Source organism: Arachis stenosperma, chromosome 9 (assembly GCF_014773155.1).
Source record: "Arachis stenosperma cultivar V10309 chromosome 9, arast.V10309.gnm1.PFL2, whole genome shotgun sequence".
NCBI lineage: Eukaryota > Viridiplantae > Streptophyta > Magnoliopsida > Fabales > Fabaceae > Arachis > Arachis stenosperma.
In genome coordinates this window covers 82,601,979-82,618,474 of record NC_080385.1, presented here as the reverse complement: position 1 = coordinate 82,618,474, position 16,496 = coordinate 82,601,979, and the positions used below count along the sequence as shown (strand labels likewise).

General features: G+C 36.5%; 1 protein-coding gene across 6 annotated transcripts in view; it reads left to right on the top strand.

Moving 5' to 3' along the window:
- Window positions 1–235: 235 nt before the first annotated feature.
- LOC130950741 (uncharacterized) overlaps window positions 236–16,496 on the top strand; it is a 32,751-nt gene continuing 16,490 nt past the window's right edge. Inside the window, exons 1-3 of one of the 6 annotated variants that reach the window (XR_009073716.1) lie at window positions 236–358; window positions 1,505–1,607; window positions 11,799–13,822. Coding sequence is in view for 1 of the 6 variants with exons in the window: in XM_057879310.1 (XP_057735293.1) it covers window positions 14,381–15,977 (1,597 nt within the window). In the remaining 5 variants the exon portion in view is untranslated. The other 5 variants (XR_009073713.1, XR_009073715.1, XR_009073712.1 and 2 more) reach the window with 5 other exon arrangements.

Sequence of the window (16,496 nt, the reverse complement as noted above, 5' to 3'; positions counted from 1 at the left end):
TTAAAATGATTGTAGAAAATTGGGCACACATTGATCATTGGATTTTAGGGGTTATTTTAAAAACTCACACGAATAAGACCTTATTTTAAAAATAAATTTTTAGATTTTAGATTTTTATCTTTCTAATATTTTTAAAATTAACTATACAGTATACATTTAAATTTTTACCCATCTAATAATTAAAAAGATAATATAACAAACCTGATGCGTTGTTTAATAAAAGAAGTTGGGTTTAGTAGCTCACACGTATGACGTTTTAATCTACCATTCATTCACATAGAACAAACCCTAAGTAGACGGCGATGGAACCATGTGGATCCTTGTTTTTCTGCAGCACCGATTTCTGCAACCCTAACTGGTAATTGCTAATTTTATACCTAATTCGTTTTAAATTATTCATATTCAGGATTTGGATTATGGTTAATGTGCTGCTATTGGTGAGTTTTGGTTGTGAATCAAGATGAGTTCTTGAGGCGATCGCGGGAGAACATGGAATTTCCTATTTTATTGTTAGGATAACGAGAGTTACGTTTTAAGCTTTTTCTGGTTTTGATTTGCTAAGATTTTCGATGTGGTTTGTTGTGCTTCTCCTTGCTCTGTGTTTTGCGCTAGGATTTTGAATAACGACGAAAAAATGAGCTAGTTGCTCTATTTAATTTTTTTGCACCAATTTTGAAAAATAATAATTACAAATCTTGTATTTAACTGAGTTTAGATTGAGAACTATGCTTGATTATTTAAGTTTACACTTTAATCTTTGAGTTCCAATTATTATTATTGACAAGGTTATATATATATATATATATATATATATTTTTTTTTGAATTGAGATTTATTTTCTTTTTCTGATTTTTCATTTCAGATTTAATTGAGGATATATAAGTGAACTCTGACAGCATTCTAGATTCTTCATCTAGAATTGATTTATTAATTCCTCTTCAATGTTGGTTGTTTTAGTAAATTAATCTTGCAATGGAGCAAAATGAGTGCTAATGTTTCCGATGCTAACCCCAATGATCAAACCAATCCTTACATTGTGGAAAATTGCACACATTCAATAGTTTTACGGGAGATTATTTGTTATACTGCTGTATGGAAAATTTTTTAAATTATGTATAGAAAATTTTTGTTTATAGATTTATTTCATGAGTTTTTACCTTTACAAAGTGACGATGTTTTTGGTTTCTGAAGTCTAATTTATCCCTTTAAACTCGTCAATTTTACAATATTGACTCGATAATTTAAAGCTCAACCTTATTTTCCATTATTACACTGTATTATTAATTAGTTAGCACTTAGCACTGCTACTCTATATTATGTTTATATCAAGATTATGGGACACTAAAAAAAATTATTCTGCCTATTTTAGATGCGAACCCATGTTAATAAAAAAAGTTAACTTAATAAGTGCAAAAAAATGTACATAAATATAGGAACTTAAAATTGGATATTATTTGGTATTTCGTTTCTAAATTTGATTATTTTGACTTTGTTTTGTGTATAGGATAATTTTTTCGTACTGGTAAAGACAACAGAAATTGAGTAGTTGCTGCGGCACCATTTATAACACAACTTCATATAGCATCTCAAAATGAAGGAACTAAACAGTAAGTTTATCTCGTAATTGCCATATATAATAATTTGATAGCACATTTAACTAGGGTAGTAAACGGATATATGGTAGCTAGATTGTCACTATAATTGATCTATTAGATCCTGTTTAGTAAGTTCAGATATTTGCATTCTTAGGTTTAATCATGTTTCGTCAAAAGATTGGATGGATTTACCAAGATTTGAGAACGAGTACATAGTTGGTGTAAATAATTTTTTAGAGTTTGCCTTCGTAATTGGAAAACTAGTTGGAAAAAAAATCCAATGTCCATATGCAAAGTGTGGAAACACTTATTGGCGTGAACAAGAAGACATACATGAGCATCTTATTTGCTATGGGTTTGTCGAACATTATAAACGATGGATTAATCATGGGGAATCAGTAATACCAACAGTTGTAGCTAGTGACATAGATGATCGAGGGGGCGTTGATGATATTGACGGGTTGCTGCTTGATGCATTCGGAAATATAACAAATCTTGAAGAAAGGAAAAACGGGTTGAATAAAGACGCGAAGAGATTTTATAAATTGGTTGATGAAGCAGGTCTAGAATTATATCCGAATTATACTACTGGATTTTTGAGACTATCATTTATCATTCGACTTTACCACTTGAAGTGTCTGCATGGTTGGAGTAATACATCTTTTACCTCCCTCTTGGAGTTATTGAAAGAAGCTATACCTGATTTAAACATTCCCACTTCTTTTAATAAAGCTAAGAATATGGTTAAAGACTTGAGTCTTGACTATGAAAAGATTGATGCATGTCCTAATGGCTGCATACTGTATCGCAATGAGTACATAAATGACTCAGTTTGCCATATCTGTGGAGAGTCTCGATATAATCAGACTCCTACTATAAATGGCAACGAAGATGACTTTGCGCTTCCGAATAAAGTGCATAAGGTTGCTGCGAAGACCTTAAGATACTTTCCTTTAATACCAAGGCTTAAAAGGCTTTTTATGTGCCCAAACACAGCAGAGGCATTGAGGTGGCATGATGAGCAGCGTTTGAAAGACGGTTGCATAAGGCACCCTACTGATGGCCAAGCATGGAAGAACTTGGACACTCGGTACCCAAACTTTCAAAAGAACTTCGCAACTTGAGGCTTGGTTTGGCAAGTGATGGTTTTAATCCTTTTTGAACCATGAACGTGTCACATAGCACATGGCCAGTTGTCTTAATGGTGTACAATTTTTCCCCTTGGATGTCCATGAAGTCAGAATACTGCATGCTCTCTTTACTCATACCTGGACCTTATTCACCAAGAAATAATATTGATATTTTTTTTCAACCATTGATCGAAGAGCTGAAGGAGCTATGGTTGTCAGGGGTAGATACATATGATTCTCTTAAGGGAGAAACTTTTCAAATGCATACTGCACTTCTTTGGACAATTAATGATTTTCCTGTGTATGCGATGTTGTTCGGTTGGAGTATGAAAGGGAAGCTAGCTTGCTCTTGTTATAACCATGATACTTCTTTTTGTTACTTGAAACATAGCCAAAAGACAGTTTACATGGAACATAGGAGATTTTTGCCAGTTGATCATGCATGGAGGTCTAACAAGAGATCCTTTAATGGAAAAACAGAATTCAGGGGTCCACCACAAATGTTAACAGGTGAAGAGGTTCTAGATATGCTAAAGTCAGTAGATAATGCCCTTGGGAAGACGCAAAGTAAAAGTAATGGCCAATGAAAGATCAATATTTTTTGAGTTACCATATTGGCAGCATTGTATGCTCAGGCACAACCTTGATGTAATGTATATAAAAAAAAAAACATAGTCAACAGTATAATTGGTACCTTATTGGATATTCCTGGAAAGACAAAGGATCATGCAAAGGCTCGTTATGATCTTAAAGAGATAGGCATTCGAAAGAATCTTCACTCAATAAATACGAAGGATGGCAAAAGAACTAAACTTGCTAGAGCATGCTTCTCCATCACCAAAGGCGAGAAATTCATTTTTGCAGTGTTTTGAAGAAAACAAAATTGCCTGATGGAAGTGCTTCAAACATTTTTTTCCTATCTTTTTTGATATAATAGTTCATTTGCCTATTCATTTAACTAATGAATTAAGGTTAGGTGGTCCTGTCCAGTTTTGATGGATGTATCCGATTGAGAGATACATGTGCACACTAAAAGGGTATGTACGTAATAGAAGTCGTCCAAAAGGATCAATTGCGGAGGATTATTCGGCTGAAGAGTGTTTAACTTTTTGTTCAAGATATTTGCATGAGGAAGTGAAAACAAGATTCAATAGAGTATCTCGGAATAATGATGAAGGTACTTCAACCAAAGAGCCTGATTCAAACTTGTTCACAAACAAGGAAAGTCCATTGCGTGGAAAAAAAGGGCAACTAATTATTTTGGACGAGAAGTCACTCCTTCAAGCTAATGCATATGTATTGAACAATTGCATTAACGTAGAGCCTTACATGAGGTAAATTTGCACTTCTCATTAGTTCTATTCTTTAGACTAATTTTGGTAGTATTACATAATAATATACATCCCTTGTAGAGAACATGGTGAGCAACAAAAGCAAGACAAGCGGAAGCGAAAGTGGAACGTTGTTAACGATCAGAATGAAAACTTTATAGACTGGTTTACAGGACGTGCCATGAAAGATGATGTTTCCAGTTGGATACGACAGTTGTCTAAGGGTCCAAATAAAGTTGCAAAATCATTTTCTACTTATGTCATCAATGGGTACAGATTTCATACTAAGCGGCGAGAAGTGATGCGGAAAACGCAAAACAGTGGTGTCAATGTGGTAGCTGAAACTACAAGCTTTACAAGTGTTAAGGACAAAAAAACAATCAAGGCCAATATAAGATATTATGGTAGAATTATGGATATTATCGAGTTAGACTATTTTAACCAATTTAAAATTGTGTTATTTAAGTGTGAGTGGTTTATGGCTGAGGAAGATAATTATGGTCTGACATACGTTCATTTCAACAAAAGATGTTACCAAGATGAACCATTTGTGTTGGCAAGCCAAGCACCAGTGCTTTTATGTGAAAGATCCATATATTCCGCAGAAGCATTATGTGATGAAAACGGTTCCAAGAGATTTGTTTAACATTGGTGTCCAATTACAGTTTAACCCTAACATAAGAGAGCCACATGAATCGGCGAATAGTCCGATACCCTTGAGTGATATTGGTGAGGTAGACTTAGTTAGACAGGGTGTGCGACTCATTATTGTTGATGTGACACTGAACAAGATCAAACCTAACCACAAAGAAATAGAATCTGATGATTTTGACAGTGAAGCTGAAATTGAGGTAGTACAAAAATTGTCCATGATGTTTTATTTGTTCATGATGTTTTATATGTGGCTGCCATATGATTTATTTGTATAAAAATTGATGACAGTAGTGGGCCATAGCCCTCTTAAAATATGTTGCTGCCATATGATTTATTTGTCTATCAAGCTTTATTTATTCATGCTTTATTTGTTCATGAAATCTCAATGTTTGTTTACCTTATTATGTGGCTACCGTATGATTATGCATATGCCCATTTCTTTATTAGTTTCGATGTTTTATTTGACTTTTTTTTATACAAGATGAACAATGAAGGAAATCCTAAAAGAAAAAGGTTAAGGACCCTATCACAAATAGAGTCATAAAGAAGTCCCTTGAAGATGAGGAGTCCAGTAAAAAATTCAGGAAAAATACAATTCACGAGTGCTTATGCATTGCTAAAACAATTTCAAATCAAAAGGGAACATCTTCTCTCTCTTCTTTTTCAAAACTTCCTTACTAACCCCTGTTCCTTAATTTTTGAAAATAATATCACCTTCTTCTTTCTCTTCTTTTTCAAAACTTCCTAATTAATTTTTCTATTCTTGATTTTCGAAAATACATCTCCTATTTCTCTCTCATCTTTTTCAAAATCACCTAACTAACTCTTCTCTTCTTAATTTTTAAAAAAAAACTCCTTCTTCTCTCTCTTCTTTTCCAAAACTAACTAACTAACTCTCATCTCCTTAATTTTTGAAAATTTCTTCTTCTCTTCCTTCCTCTATTTTCGAAAATTTAACAATTAAAATTCAAATCTTTTTTAAATTAATTAATTTAACTTTCGAAAATAATTAAATAAATAAAATAAAAACAAATATTTTAATTCTTATTCACCTCTTTTACTTCTATCTCTTCTTCTACTCCTTCTATCTTCTTCCTTCTTCATCTTCTACCTTTCTTAATCATGAACCCAAGTGGGATTGGAGAGTTCAAGAGAACTCTTGGGATCTTATACAAGCCCCAATGCTGACTTCTATGGTAGAAGTATCAGCATACCACCAATCAGAGCTAGTAGCTTTGAGTTAAACCCTCAACTTATTACTCTGTTGCAGTAGAACTGCAAGTATTTTGGGCTTTCTCAAGAAGAACCTACAGAATTTCTTGCAGATTTCTTAAGAATTCTGACACAGTACACAGTGAAAGAGTAGACCAAGAGGTCTACAGGTTATTGCTCTTCCCTTTTACTTTAAAAGATCAAGCAAAAAAGTGGTTAGATAACCAACCTAAAGATAGTTTAAAAACTTGGAAACATTTAGTAGACAAGTTTTTAAACCATTACTTTTCCCCTAAAAAGATGACCTAGCTGAGATTGGACATACAAGGATTTAAACAAGGAGATAGTGAATCTCTTTATAATGCTTGGGGAAGGTATAAGAGGATGTTAAGAAAATGTCCCACTGAAATGTTTTCAGAATGGGTACAGCTAAACATCTTCTACTATGGTCTTTAAGACATGGCTAGAATGGCCTTGGACCACTCTGCTGGTGGTTCCATACACTTGAGAAAGACCATAGGAGAGGCTCAAGAGCTTATTGAGACAGTTGCCACTAATCAGCATCTGTACTCATCTCCTGAAACCTCTATAAAAGGAGAGGTTAAGGCAGTAGCTGCTAAACCTAACCCTCCAGAGCAGAATGGCCCATTGACTCAGCAACTACACGCCCCTTGCCTAGCAAATGCTGGAATTGGAAAAGGCTCTAAGAGAAACTCAGGCTTCTAACAGAAATATAGAAGGTCAGTTGAGTCAAACCAGGCATCAGTTATCTAAGCAGATAACAGATGAATGCTAGGTTATCCAACTGAAGAGTGGAAAAACTTTAAACACCCACCCTCAGTATAATAAAAACGCAAAGCCCATAGAGAAAAACCAGGTTTCTGCACAAGATAACTCTTGGCATTTTAACACCCAGAGAGGTATCCCTTTTGGCATTGAACGCCAGGAAACGACAGAGAATAAGCATTCAAACACCCAGGAAGCTTACCCTATTGGCGTTGAACGCCAAGAAAGAAGAGAGATTGGGCGTCGAAACGCCCAAGGGGACAGCAGCATGGGCGTTGAACGCCCATGCAAGGGAGGTCAGTCGTTCATTGATAACAACCCTCCTTAGCAAGCTAGTAACCACCCTTTCAACTCAAATGACATTTGACCTTCATCAACCTTAGTTGATGAATACAAGGCTAAGATGCCATATCCTCAAAAACTCTGTCAAGAGAAAAGGGATAAACAGTTTGCCCGCTTTGAGGAGTATCTCAAAATACTAGAGATAAAGATCTCTTTTGCAGAAGTTCTTGAACAGATACTTTCTTATGCAAAGTTCATGAAGGACATTCCAAGTCATAAGAAGGATTGGAGAGAGACACAAACAGTCCTACTCACTGAGGAATGCATGAGGATTGACTTCATTGATTCCCTGGTGGAAGAAGTCAACATGGCCGAAAGCTTCAAGGATAGGCTTGATGATATCCTTGATGATACTCAGCCTGACTTAGAAGAGCTTCTAGAAACATCTGAGGAAAAGGAGAAGCCTCCTGAGCTTGAGCTTAAGCCATTACCCCCTAACAAGGGAGGCACTTGTATAAAGGATTCAGCATCCAAGCCTCTTCCCTTAGATGGAAATAATTCAATCCCTCCTAAGACCAAACGTAAGTTTGGTGTTGGATGTACACTATCCATAAAGGAGGAAGGCTCCAAAAGGAGGATACCTAGGGGCTTGAAAAACAAGAATATCTATACTGAGGGCTTTTTACCATGGAAGATGGTGGTATTCACTTATCTCATCATGGTATTCACCATGGAAGAGGAAAATGACAAAAAGGGACACGAGCATACTACTGTAAGCCCAACCATGCATCAGGCAGTGAACAAAATCTTGGCTTCTTGAGCATATTACGAAGCTCCCACTAAGGAGTGAGGATTTATTTCTCTATGACTATCTTCTTCCTTGAAAGGAGTTGTCCGTCAAGTTAATGACTTTAAAGTAGTTCTTGTTGGGAGGCAAACCAACTTTACTCAACTATTTTAATTTTCTTTTATTTTGTTTTCCTTTTCAGTTGTCAGAGTCATGATCATGTGCATCAATCAAGAGACAAAATTCACAGCAGTGAAAACAGAACACTCCAAGTGGAATGTCGAAGTTGAACGTCAGTGAGGAAGCCCTCCTGGGTGTTCAATGCCCCAAGAAGGGAGCAATGCTGGCATTGAACGCCAGCCATGGAGCAGCCCCTGGGCATTCAAATGCCAGTGCAGAGAAGTAGAGAATCTGGAATTTCCTAGCCTCTCAAGACCAAGAGGTCCCACAGAAGCTCCACCTACACCACCTTCTTTCCCATCGATCATATTTGCTCGAGGACGAGCAAAACTCTTAAGTTTGGTGTTGCAAAAGCTTTGCTTTGTGACGTCTACAACTCTTAAGTATAGAAGAAGAGGATGGAGTAAACTAGAGAGCATGCACATGAGCCTGTGCAGCTGCCTTAACAAAGACACAGGAGTGATATAGAAGAGATCAAGAACTACATGAGATCCTCAAGGACGAGCACTGGCTACCATCATTCAGGTGCATTTGTTCTCTTTTACTCCTTTCCTGTTATTTTTCTGTTTTCTGTCTGTTTATTTATCTGTTCTCTTGTTCTAGTTGCATGATCATTTGCATTGATGTCTTTAAGTTGTAAAATGTTCCATGTATCTCTCACCTTGCTTAAATGAAAAATTTTTATTTGAAAAGAACTGAGAGATGCATGAATTTCAAGTTTAAAATAAGATTAGTTTATTTAGTTTGATGTGGTATCATTTGATTTTGCTTTCTGAATGTATGAAATAAACGATACATATTTGAAGTTGTGATATATGAATGTTGTCTCTTGAAAGAATAAGGAAAAAGGAAAAGTATTATTGATAATCTGAAAAATCTAAAAATTGATTCTTAAAGCAAGAAAAAGCAGCAAAAAGAAAAAGAAAAGCTTGCAGAAAAAAATGGCGAAAAAATAAAAAGAAAGAAAAAATAAAAAGCAAGCAGAAAAAGCCAATAGCCCTTAAAACCAAAAGGCAAGGGTAAAAAGGCCCAAGGCTTTAAGCATAAGTGGTTAAGAGGGCCCAGATGAATAAAATCCTGGCCTAAGCGGCTAAACCATGCTGTCTCTAACTATGTGCTTGTGGCGTGAAGGTGTCAAGTGAAAAGTTTGAGACTGAGCGGTTAAAGTCATGGTGCAAAACAAAAAGAGTGTGTTTAAGAACTCTGGACACCTCTATCTGGGGACTCTAGCAAAGCTGATCATAATCTGAAAAGGTTCACCCAGGTAAAGTGTCTATGGCATGAATGTATCCGGTGGTAATATTGGAAAAAAGAGTGCTTAGGGTCACAGCCAAGACTCAAAAAGCTGTGTTCAAGAATCAAAATAAGCTTAACTAGGAAAGTTAATAATATCATCTGGATTCTAAGTTTCTAAAGATGCCAACATCTCTGAGTTTCAATGGTTAATGAGATGCCAAAACTATTCAGAAGTAAAAAGCTACTAAGTCTCGCTCATCTGATTTTTACTAAGCTTCATTTGAAACTTAGAAATTTATTGTATCTTAATTTTTTTTTATCTTACTGTATTTTTAGTTGTTTGGGGACAACCAACTGTTTAAGTTTGGTGTTGTGATGAGCGGATATTTTATACGCTTTTTGACATCACTTTCATATAATTTTTAGTAGTTTTTATCTAGTTTTTATTAAGTTTGTATAGGTTTTAGTGTTAAAATCACATTTTTCGATTCTACTATGAGTTTTTCTATTTTTGGGCAATTTCAGGTATTTTCTAGCTGAAATTAAGTAGGTGGAGCAGAAATCTGATTCAAAGACAGAGAAAACACTGCAGATGCTGTTCAGATGTGACCTGTCTGCATTCAGAAGAGCTTTTCTGGATCTACAAAGATCCAAATGGAATGCTCTTCAGACCTCCTTGGGAGGATACACATTATTTTTGTTTTCATTATTGTTTTTACCTCAATACGAGTTTCTAAACCTCCTAGGTTGAGGGGGGAGGAGCCCTGCTGAGTCCTATGAATTAATAAAAGTACTATTTCTTCTTCTTTGATCCGTGTTTGATCTATCTCTAAGATGTATATCCTGATCTTCACCGTGATGAACAGGATTATCTGACAAATTGGCTCTATTCATCACATTAAGACAAACGTGCCTGACAAACAACCGCGTCTACTTGGGTTCGTGTGAGTACTTGGAAGAAAAGCACGAGCCAACAGCTATAGATTTACATCTCTTAGATGGTTGATCCACGATTTCGTTGGGGACTTCTCGAGACACCAGTTTAGCCAATCTCCGGGGAGATTAAGCTTTCCGTGGTATAGGCTAGATTTCAAAGAAATAACATTCTCTGATCCGGAAGATTCGACCTTATCTGTGGCATTTTGAGTAGGATCGCCAAGAGAATAGCTTGCAAGAACTTCACCTTCCATTGGATTGAATAACCAAGAGCTCTGTCATTTATTCTGTAGCAGAGGAGATCAAAGACCATTGGCGTGGCTTTGATCACTTACAGCCTGCCATAGAAGAAGATCGTTCACAAGCAAAGAAGATAGTAGTACCAGAGTTACTTTAGAAAGACAAAGCATCTCCAACTCTCAACTCTATTCCTACTAGTATTACTATTCCCAGCATATAATTCCTAATAGCCAACTTCTTAATAGCTAATTTACAACTCCTTCTGATTCCGCACGACTAATACGTGCAAGACAACCATAAGCTTGCTTTAAGCCACAATCTTCGTGGGATCGACCCTAACTCGCTCAGGTATTACTTTGACGACCAGTGCACTTGTAGATACTACTGCTATTGTTACGAAATAGTGTGGGTTTTGCATACACGCACACCATGAACCCCTCACTGGTTGTGTATACACTCTAGTCGCTCAGTATTTAGGGCTTAATCACTCAATTCTCCTTTAGTAATATTTTCTAGGATTTGCTAGTCGTCTAACAATCAACAAATACTTGATGAATGAATGCAAATATCATGATGTCTTTGGAGGGCTGTAATAGGACTAGGGTAAGGGTAGGATTAATATGGTTAAGTGGGCTAATAGATTGGATCTTTGATTAGCTCAAGTATCCCACCTAATCCTATATCAACCTATGTACACAAAAGAAAAATAACATAACTTCCCATTCATTTTCCTTTTTTCTCATTCACTCATGCATTTTTCTTTCCAATTCACACACATATGCATCCTTTATTTACATTCTTATTATCATTTCTTTTTTTTTCTTTTCTTTTTCTCTTCTTTTTTTCTCTTTTTTTTAAATAAACAAAGTATGTACACCAAAATCCTTTCTTTTAACATCAAAAAGGGATGCATATGTTTTAAGTAATAGATGCACGGGTGTTTACCCATTTTTCCAATTTTTTTCAATTAACACCCAAAGTAAACTAACTACCAATGTGTCCCACAAATTCCTGCCCCCCACTTGATTAACACACACACTCAACCCAAGCTAATCAAATATACAATTCATGGGCCTTAATAGTTTTTCGCTTAGGGCAAATGATGTGCTTAAATTTAGAACAAAGGGAAATTAAAGGCTCAAAAGTGGTTACAAAGGTAGATATAAGGGTTGGTGATGCATTCGCATATTTGCCATTTTAACTAGTTAGTTTAGTTAGTTTTAGCTTAGGTTCATTCACTTTCTTTGAAATAAATGAGCAATTTTGTGAGTTTTCCTCCATGCATCCATGAACCAAGAATTAAGTGAAATTTGGCATAATTCATGCAAATAAATCAAGGAGTTTATATACAAGTTGATGTGAATGATTCCCTTGAAAATTATTGCATAAGATGGCAAAACTTTGAGGAAAGTTCTTTGGTTTATGTTAGGTGATGAAGCAAGAAGAAAATGGAGCAAGAAAATATTGAAGAAAAGAATGCCATGCACGTTGCTAACGCCCATAAGCCTTGCCATGCACGTTGCCAACGCCAGGAAGCAAACATGGAGCCTTGAGAAAGGCTCGAGCACGTTGCCAACGTGCTGAAGAGAAGGAGTGTTCATCAACAACGCCAGGATGGTGAGGAAATTGTGATGCACGTTGCTAACTTGGAATGTAGGGGCGTTATCCACAACAACTCCAACAAGGCAGCCTGACCATGTCCTCTTCAATGGAAGATATCTTGAGTTATAGAGGTCCAAATTGAGTGCTTCCAATTGCATTGGAAAGCTGACATTTAGAGCTTTCCAACCATATATAATAGTCTATAGTGGAGCATGAAATGGAAGCTCGAATCAGAGTCATCTTTAGGCCCCAAAAACAAGGAAATGAGGTTGAAATTCAAGGAAGCATGAGTAGGCCAAGGAGGGGGAGTCGAACACGTTGCCAGGGCCAAAATGAACTGGCGTGTTCCTTGGCAACTCCAGCAACAACGCCCAGGCCAAGAAATTTGGGCTAGGGGCGTTGTTGAGCACGTTATTGGTGGCGTTATCCACAAAAACGCCCAACCAGGGCAGCCTGACCTTGCCATCTTCAATGGAGCATAACTTGAGCTAGGAAAGTCCAAATGAGGTGATTCTAGTGGCATTGGAAAGTAGACATCAAGAGCTTTCCAATGATATATCATAGTTCATATTTAAGCAAAGGATTGAAGCTCAAAGTTTAGGCAACATTAAGCATGAAAAGTGAAACCAAGAAGAAGAGCCAAGTGTTTGGCAATAACTTGGGCTAGCAACGCCTATCACCAAGCCCCAGCCCAGGAAACCCATGAGCACGTTGCCAACGTGCAATAACATTGGCGTGTTTGCCAATAACGCTTGTTCACTGGGCCAGAATTGATGTGAACAAGCTTTGCTTCCTCTGTTTTCCTTAAAAGGGCAGCAACTCCACTCATGAGCTAGCTAACCTCAAGCAAGAAAAACCCATAAATCTCAATCAATCAAGGCCACAAGAATCATCTAGAATAGTTGATTTTCATTTAATTGTAATTTGCTTTTAATTTCATTTCAATTGGTAATTTAGAAAAGCCTATATAAAGGCCATAGTCTCATAGCATTAGGAGGTTGGATTGGGGGGGATACGGAGGAGACCAATTTGAAATTCTGTGAATTGGCACACTCCATTGAGAGTGGGTCTTCGGACCCCTCCCCTTCATACACTCTTCTTCACTTCCCCTTCTCTTCTTCCTTAGTAGTAGTGTAGTTTAATTTGTAGTTTTCATTTATGAATTCTTGAATTCTCAATTTCTGTTTTGAAGTCACTCTTTATTTTCATACACTTTAGTTTCATGCAATTCAGTTTTCAATTGGAGCTATGATTCACTAAACCCCACCTTCATTAGGGGGAAGAGCTCTGCTTGTTGGAATGGATTGGTGAACTCATCTTCTCCTCCTCAATTCTAGTGGTTGATCTAAAGAGGGAACTCTTGCTCTTCATAGATTCAACCACCATCGAGAGAGGGGTTAATCTACATGAATTATGTGGTGAATTTGAGGAATGAGCCACATAATTCAGTTTAGAGTTCATCCTTTCATGATTTCTTTAATCAATATACCTTGGTTAGTATGTGAGATGTAACTCTCCTTGGTTGAGATTATAGGAATTGTGTGGCTGGATTAGATTTGAGCTTCATCTCTTCTCATGAACAATTAGATCACGAGAGTGGCAATTGGTTATGTTGAGAGAGATTGAATCACCAAGAGATTGGGATTCAATCACCCACTTGCCATGGATCTATACCCATGATTGAGGAAGATTTGACTAACATCAATTCATGAAAACTAGCATCTCTGATCCCTAATGATCCTCTCTATCATTAATTCTTATTTCTCTTGTTCTTAGTGTTTGAAAATTGCCCAACTCCCTTCTACATCCTGTCAATTTACTATTCTTGTTATTACATTCTGTTCCTTTATTTCTTGCCATTTACTCTTATGTTCTTTAAATTTCTGCAATCTTTAATTCCTTGCAATTTATCTTTGATGTCATTTAAGTTCCTTGCACTTTAAGTTTCCGTCATTTACTTTCATTTTATTTCTCTATTCTAGTTCTTTACATTTTGTGTCATTTACATTCTTGCAATTATGTTCAAAAATCAAAATGCTCATGAAATCAAAACTATGTTTGCTTGACTAAATTTACCATTAACTAAAGTTGCTTAATCTACCAATCTCCGTGGGATCGACCTCACTCTTTGTGAGTTTTATTACTTGATACGACCCGGTATACTTGCCGGTTATACGTGAAATCTAAATTTTTACGTATCAAGTTTTTGGCGCCGTTGCCGGGGATTGGAAAAGATTGACAATGATTAAGTGAATGGTAGTTTAGATTAAGCATTTTTTCTTTGTACAGTTCTTTTAATTTTTTGTTTTCTTTTTGGACATTAAGGTGTTTGTGTTATTGCCTCACCAAGAAATTCTCATCTGAGACATGTATTTCAATTGCTTTGTGATTGTGTTCTACAAAACTTAAATGGAGTTTACCTCATCTTTTGATCAAACAAACTTTCTGGGATATCACCCACCACCACCAATCTCTAATGGTGGCTGGGAATATCACCAAGAAAATACAAATTCTGAGCACTCCAATCCATGGAGATTTGCTTCAGAGACACAAGATGAGCAAGAGAATCATATGGGATACCAACCACCACCACAAAATGATTCATATCATTATCCTTATGGTGGATGGGAATATCAACAAGAAATGATGGATCATGAGCAATCAACCCAAATGGGATATGCCCCAAGGTCACATAATGATCAAGAAAGTTACATGGGGTATTTTCCACCACCACAAAATGATTCAAGTTACCATACTAATTGTGGTTGGGAAAATCAAGACCAAGGAATGATGGGGTTTGAGCAATCAAACCAAATGGGATGCTTCACAAGAACACAAAATGATTCATACTCCTATGAATGGGACAACTATCCAAATTGTGATTGGGAAGGACAAAACCAAGGAGAATTCAATGTTTCTTATCCCATCCATCATGAGCCAGCACCTCTTAATTATCCAACCTCACCTCCAAATTTTTCATATCAAAATTCTTCACCACTTGATTATGCCTCAACACAAAGTTTCCTCCAAAATCCATACCAGTCATCCCATCAATCACACAACTTATTCCACACCCCTCAACACAACTTCACCACAATACATTCACGTCACCAAAATTACTCTCAACCTTCATCTCTTGAATTAACAGATGAGGAATACCTTGAAGGCATTGAAATACAGAGAAAACTAGTGGAATTTTACACAAAATCCCCATCTTGGGAAGAAACCATCCTCGAGCAGATAAATGGGTCCTTAGAGCAAACAAAGAGGAACTTAGAACCATCAAACAGTACGGATGAAGACAAATTTGTGGGTGAGGAAGTGGAAAAGCAAGATGAGGAAGCCTCTTTGTCAAGAAAAATTTCAATGAAAAATGAGGTAGAGGTGGTTGAACCTGAAATTGCACTTGAGATGACAAGAGAACATGAAGACTCACAACTCTCACAAACTTCCCTGGACCAAAACGCCTCAACACTTGAAACCATGATTGAAAGGTATGAAGAGGAGATGAAGAAATGTTGGGAAGATCAACAAACCTCCTCCATGATAGAGCTATTAAAGCAAATGTTGGGTGCAAAGAAAGGAGTGGAGGAGCATGAACGTGAGGAAGTCAATCCAGAGAATTCACACTCAAGTGAAGCAGAAAATCACATGAAGGAAAGGCTCATAAGACCACCAATTCAAGAGGCTTTTGATGAAAAGAAGACTCCAACAATCACACAACCACCAAGACTTGGATTCAAGGAAGTGAAGGCAATTAACAAAAGCACCAAGAAGAGGATTGTGACCAAGCTACCAAGGACAATATTCATGAAGAAAAAGGGGTCAACCACAAGCAATCCTCCCCCTGATCCAGCAAGCAAGCTCAATCAAGCCATTAACAAAAGAAAGCTTGCTGAGGAGAGGCCAAGACAGGGGACACTAGCTGAATTTTCTTCCCCCTTAAGGTCATTCCTATTAACAAACTGGAAGAAGAGGAAGAAAGTGAACAACATGTCAACCATAGGTATAATTTCTCTTCTCTGCTTTGTTTTTGTTCTTTGTTTTATTTAAATTCAATAAATTGGCATATGGTTACATTTTAAGTTTAGTGTTGCCTTGCAACAAATTGTTTTCAATCTTTTTGGATGATTGCATCAAATCAAAAATGAAAGTGACACACCAAGATTCTAAGTTTGGTGTGCCATTTATTTTCTATGCAATTTATTCAAGCAACACTACTTGTCTGCATAATCATAATGCCTCTGCAGTTTTAGTTTTCTCTTTTGATTTGACAATTTTGCATTTTACTTGCTTTAGTTATTTTTCTATCTTTAAATGCTTTCATTTAGTTTGCTTATTAACTGTTTTTGTTAATACATTACCAAGAGATCCTTATTCATGATAGATTCTTAGCTTGGTGATTGTATTTAACATACAACAATTTCATTTGCTTAGTTTTAATTCAAATAAATTGACATATGATTGCATTCTAAGTTTGGTGTTGTTATGCAACAAAATTTGTTTCCAATCTTTACTGGATACT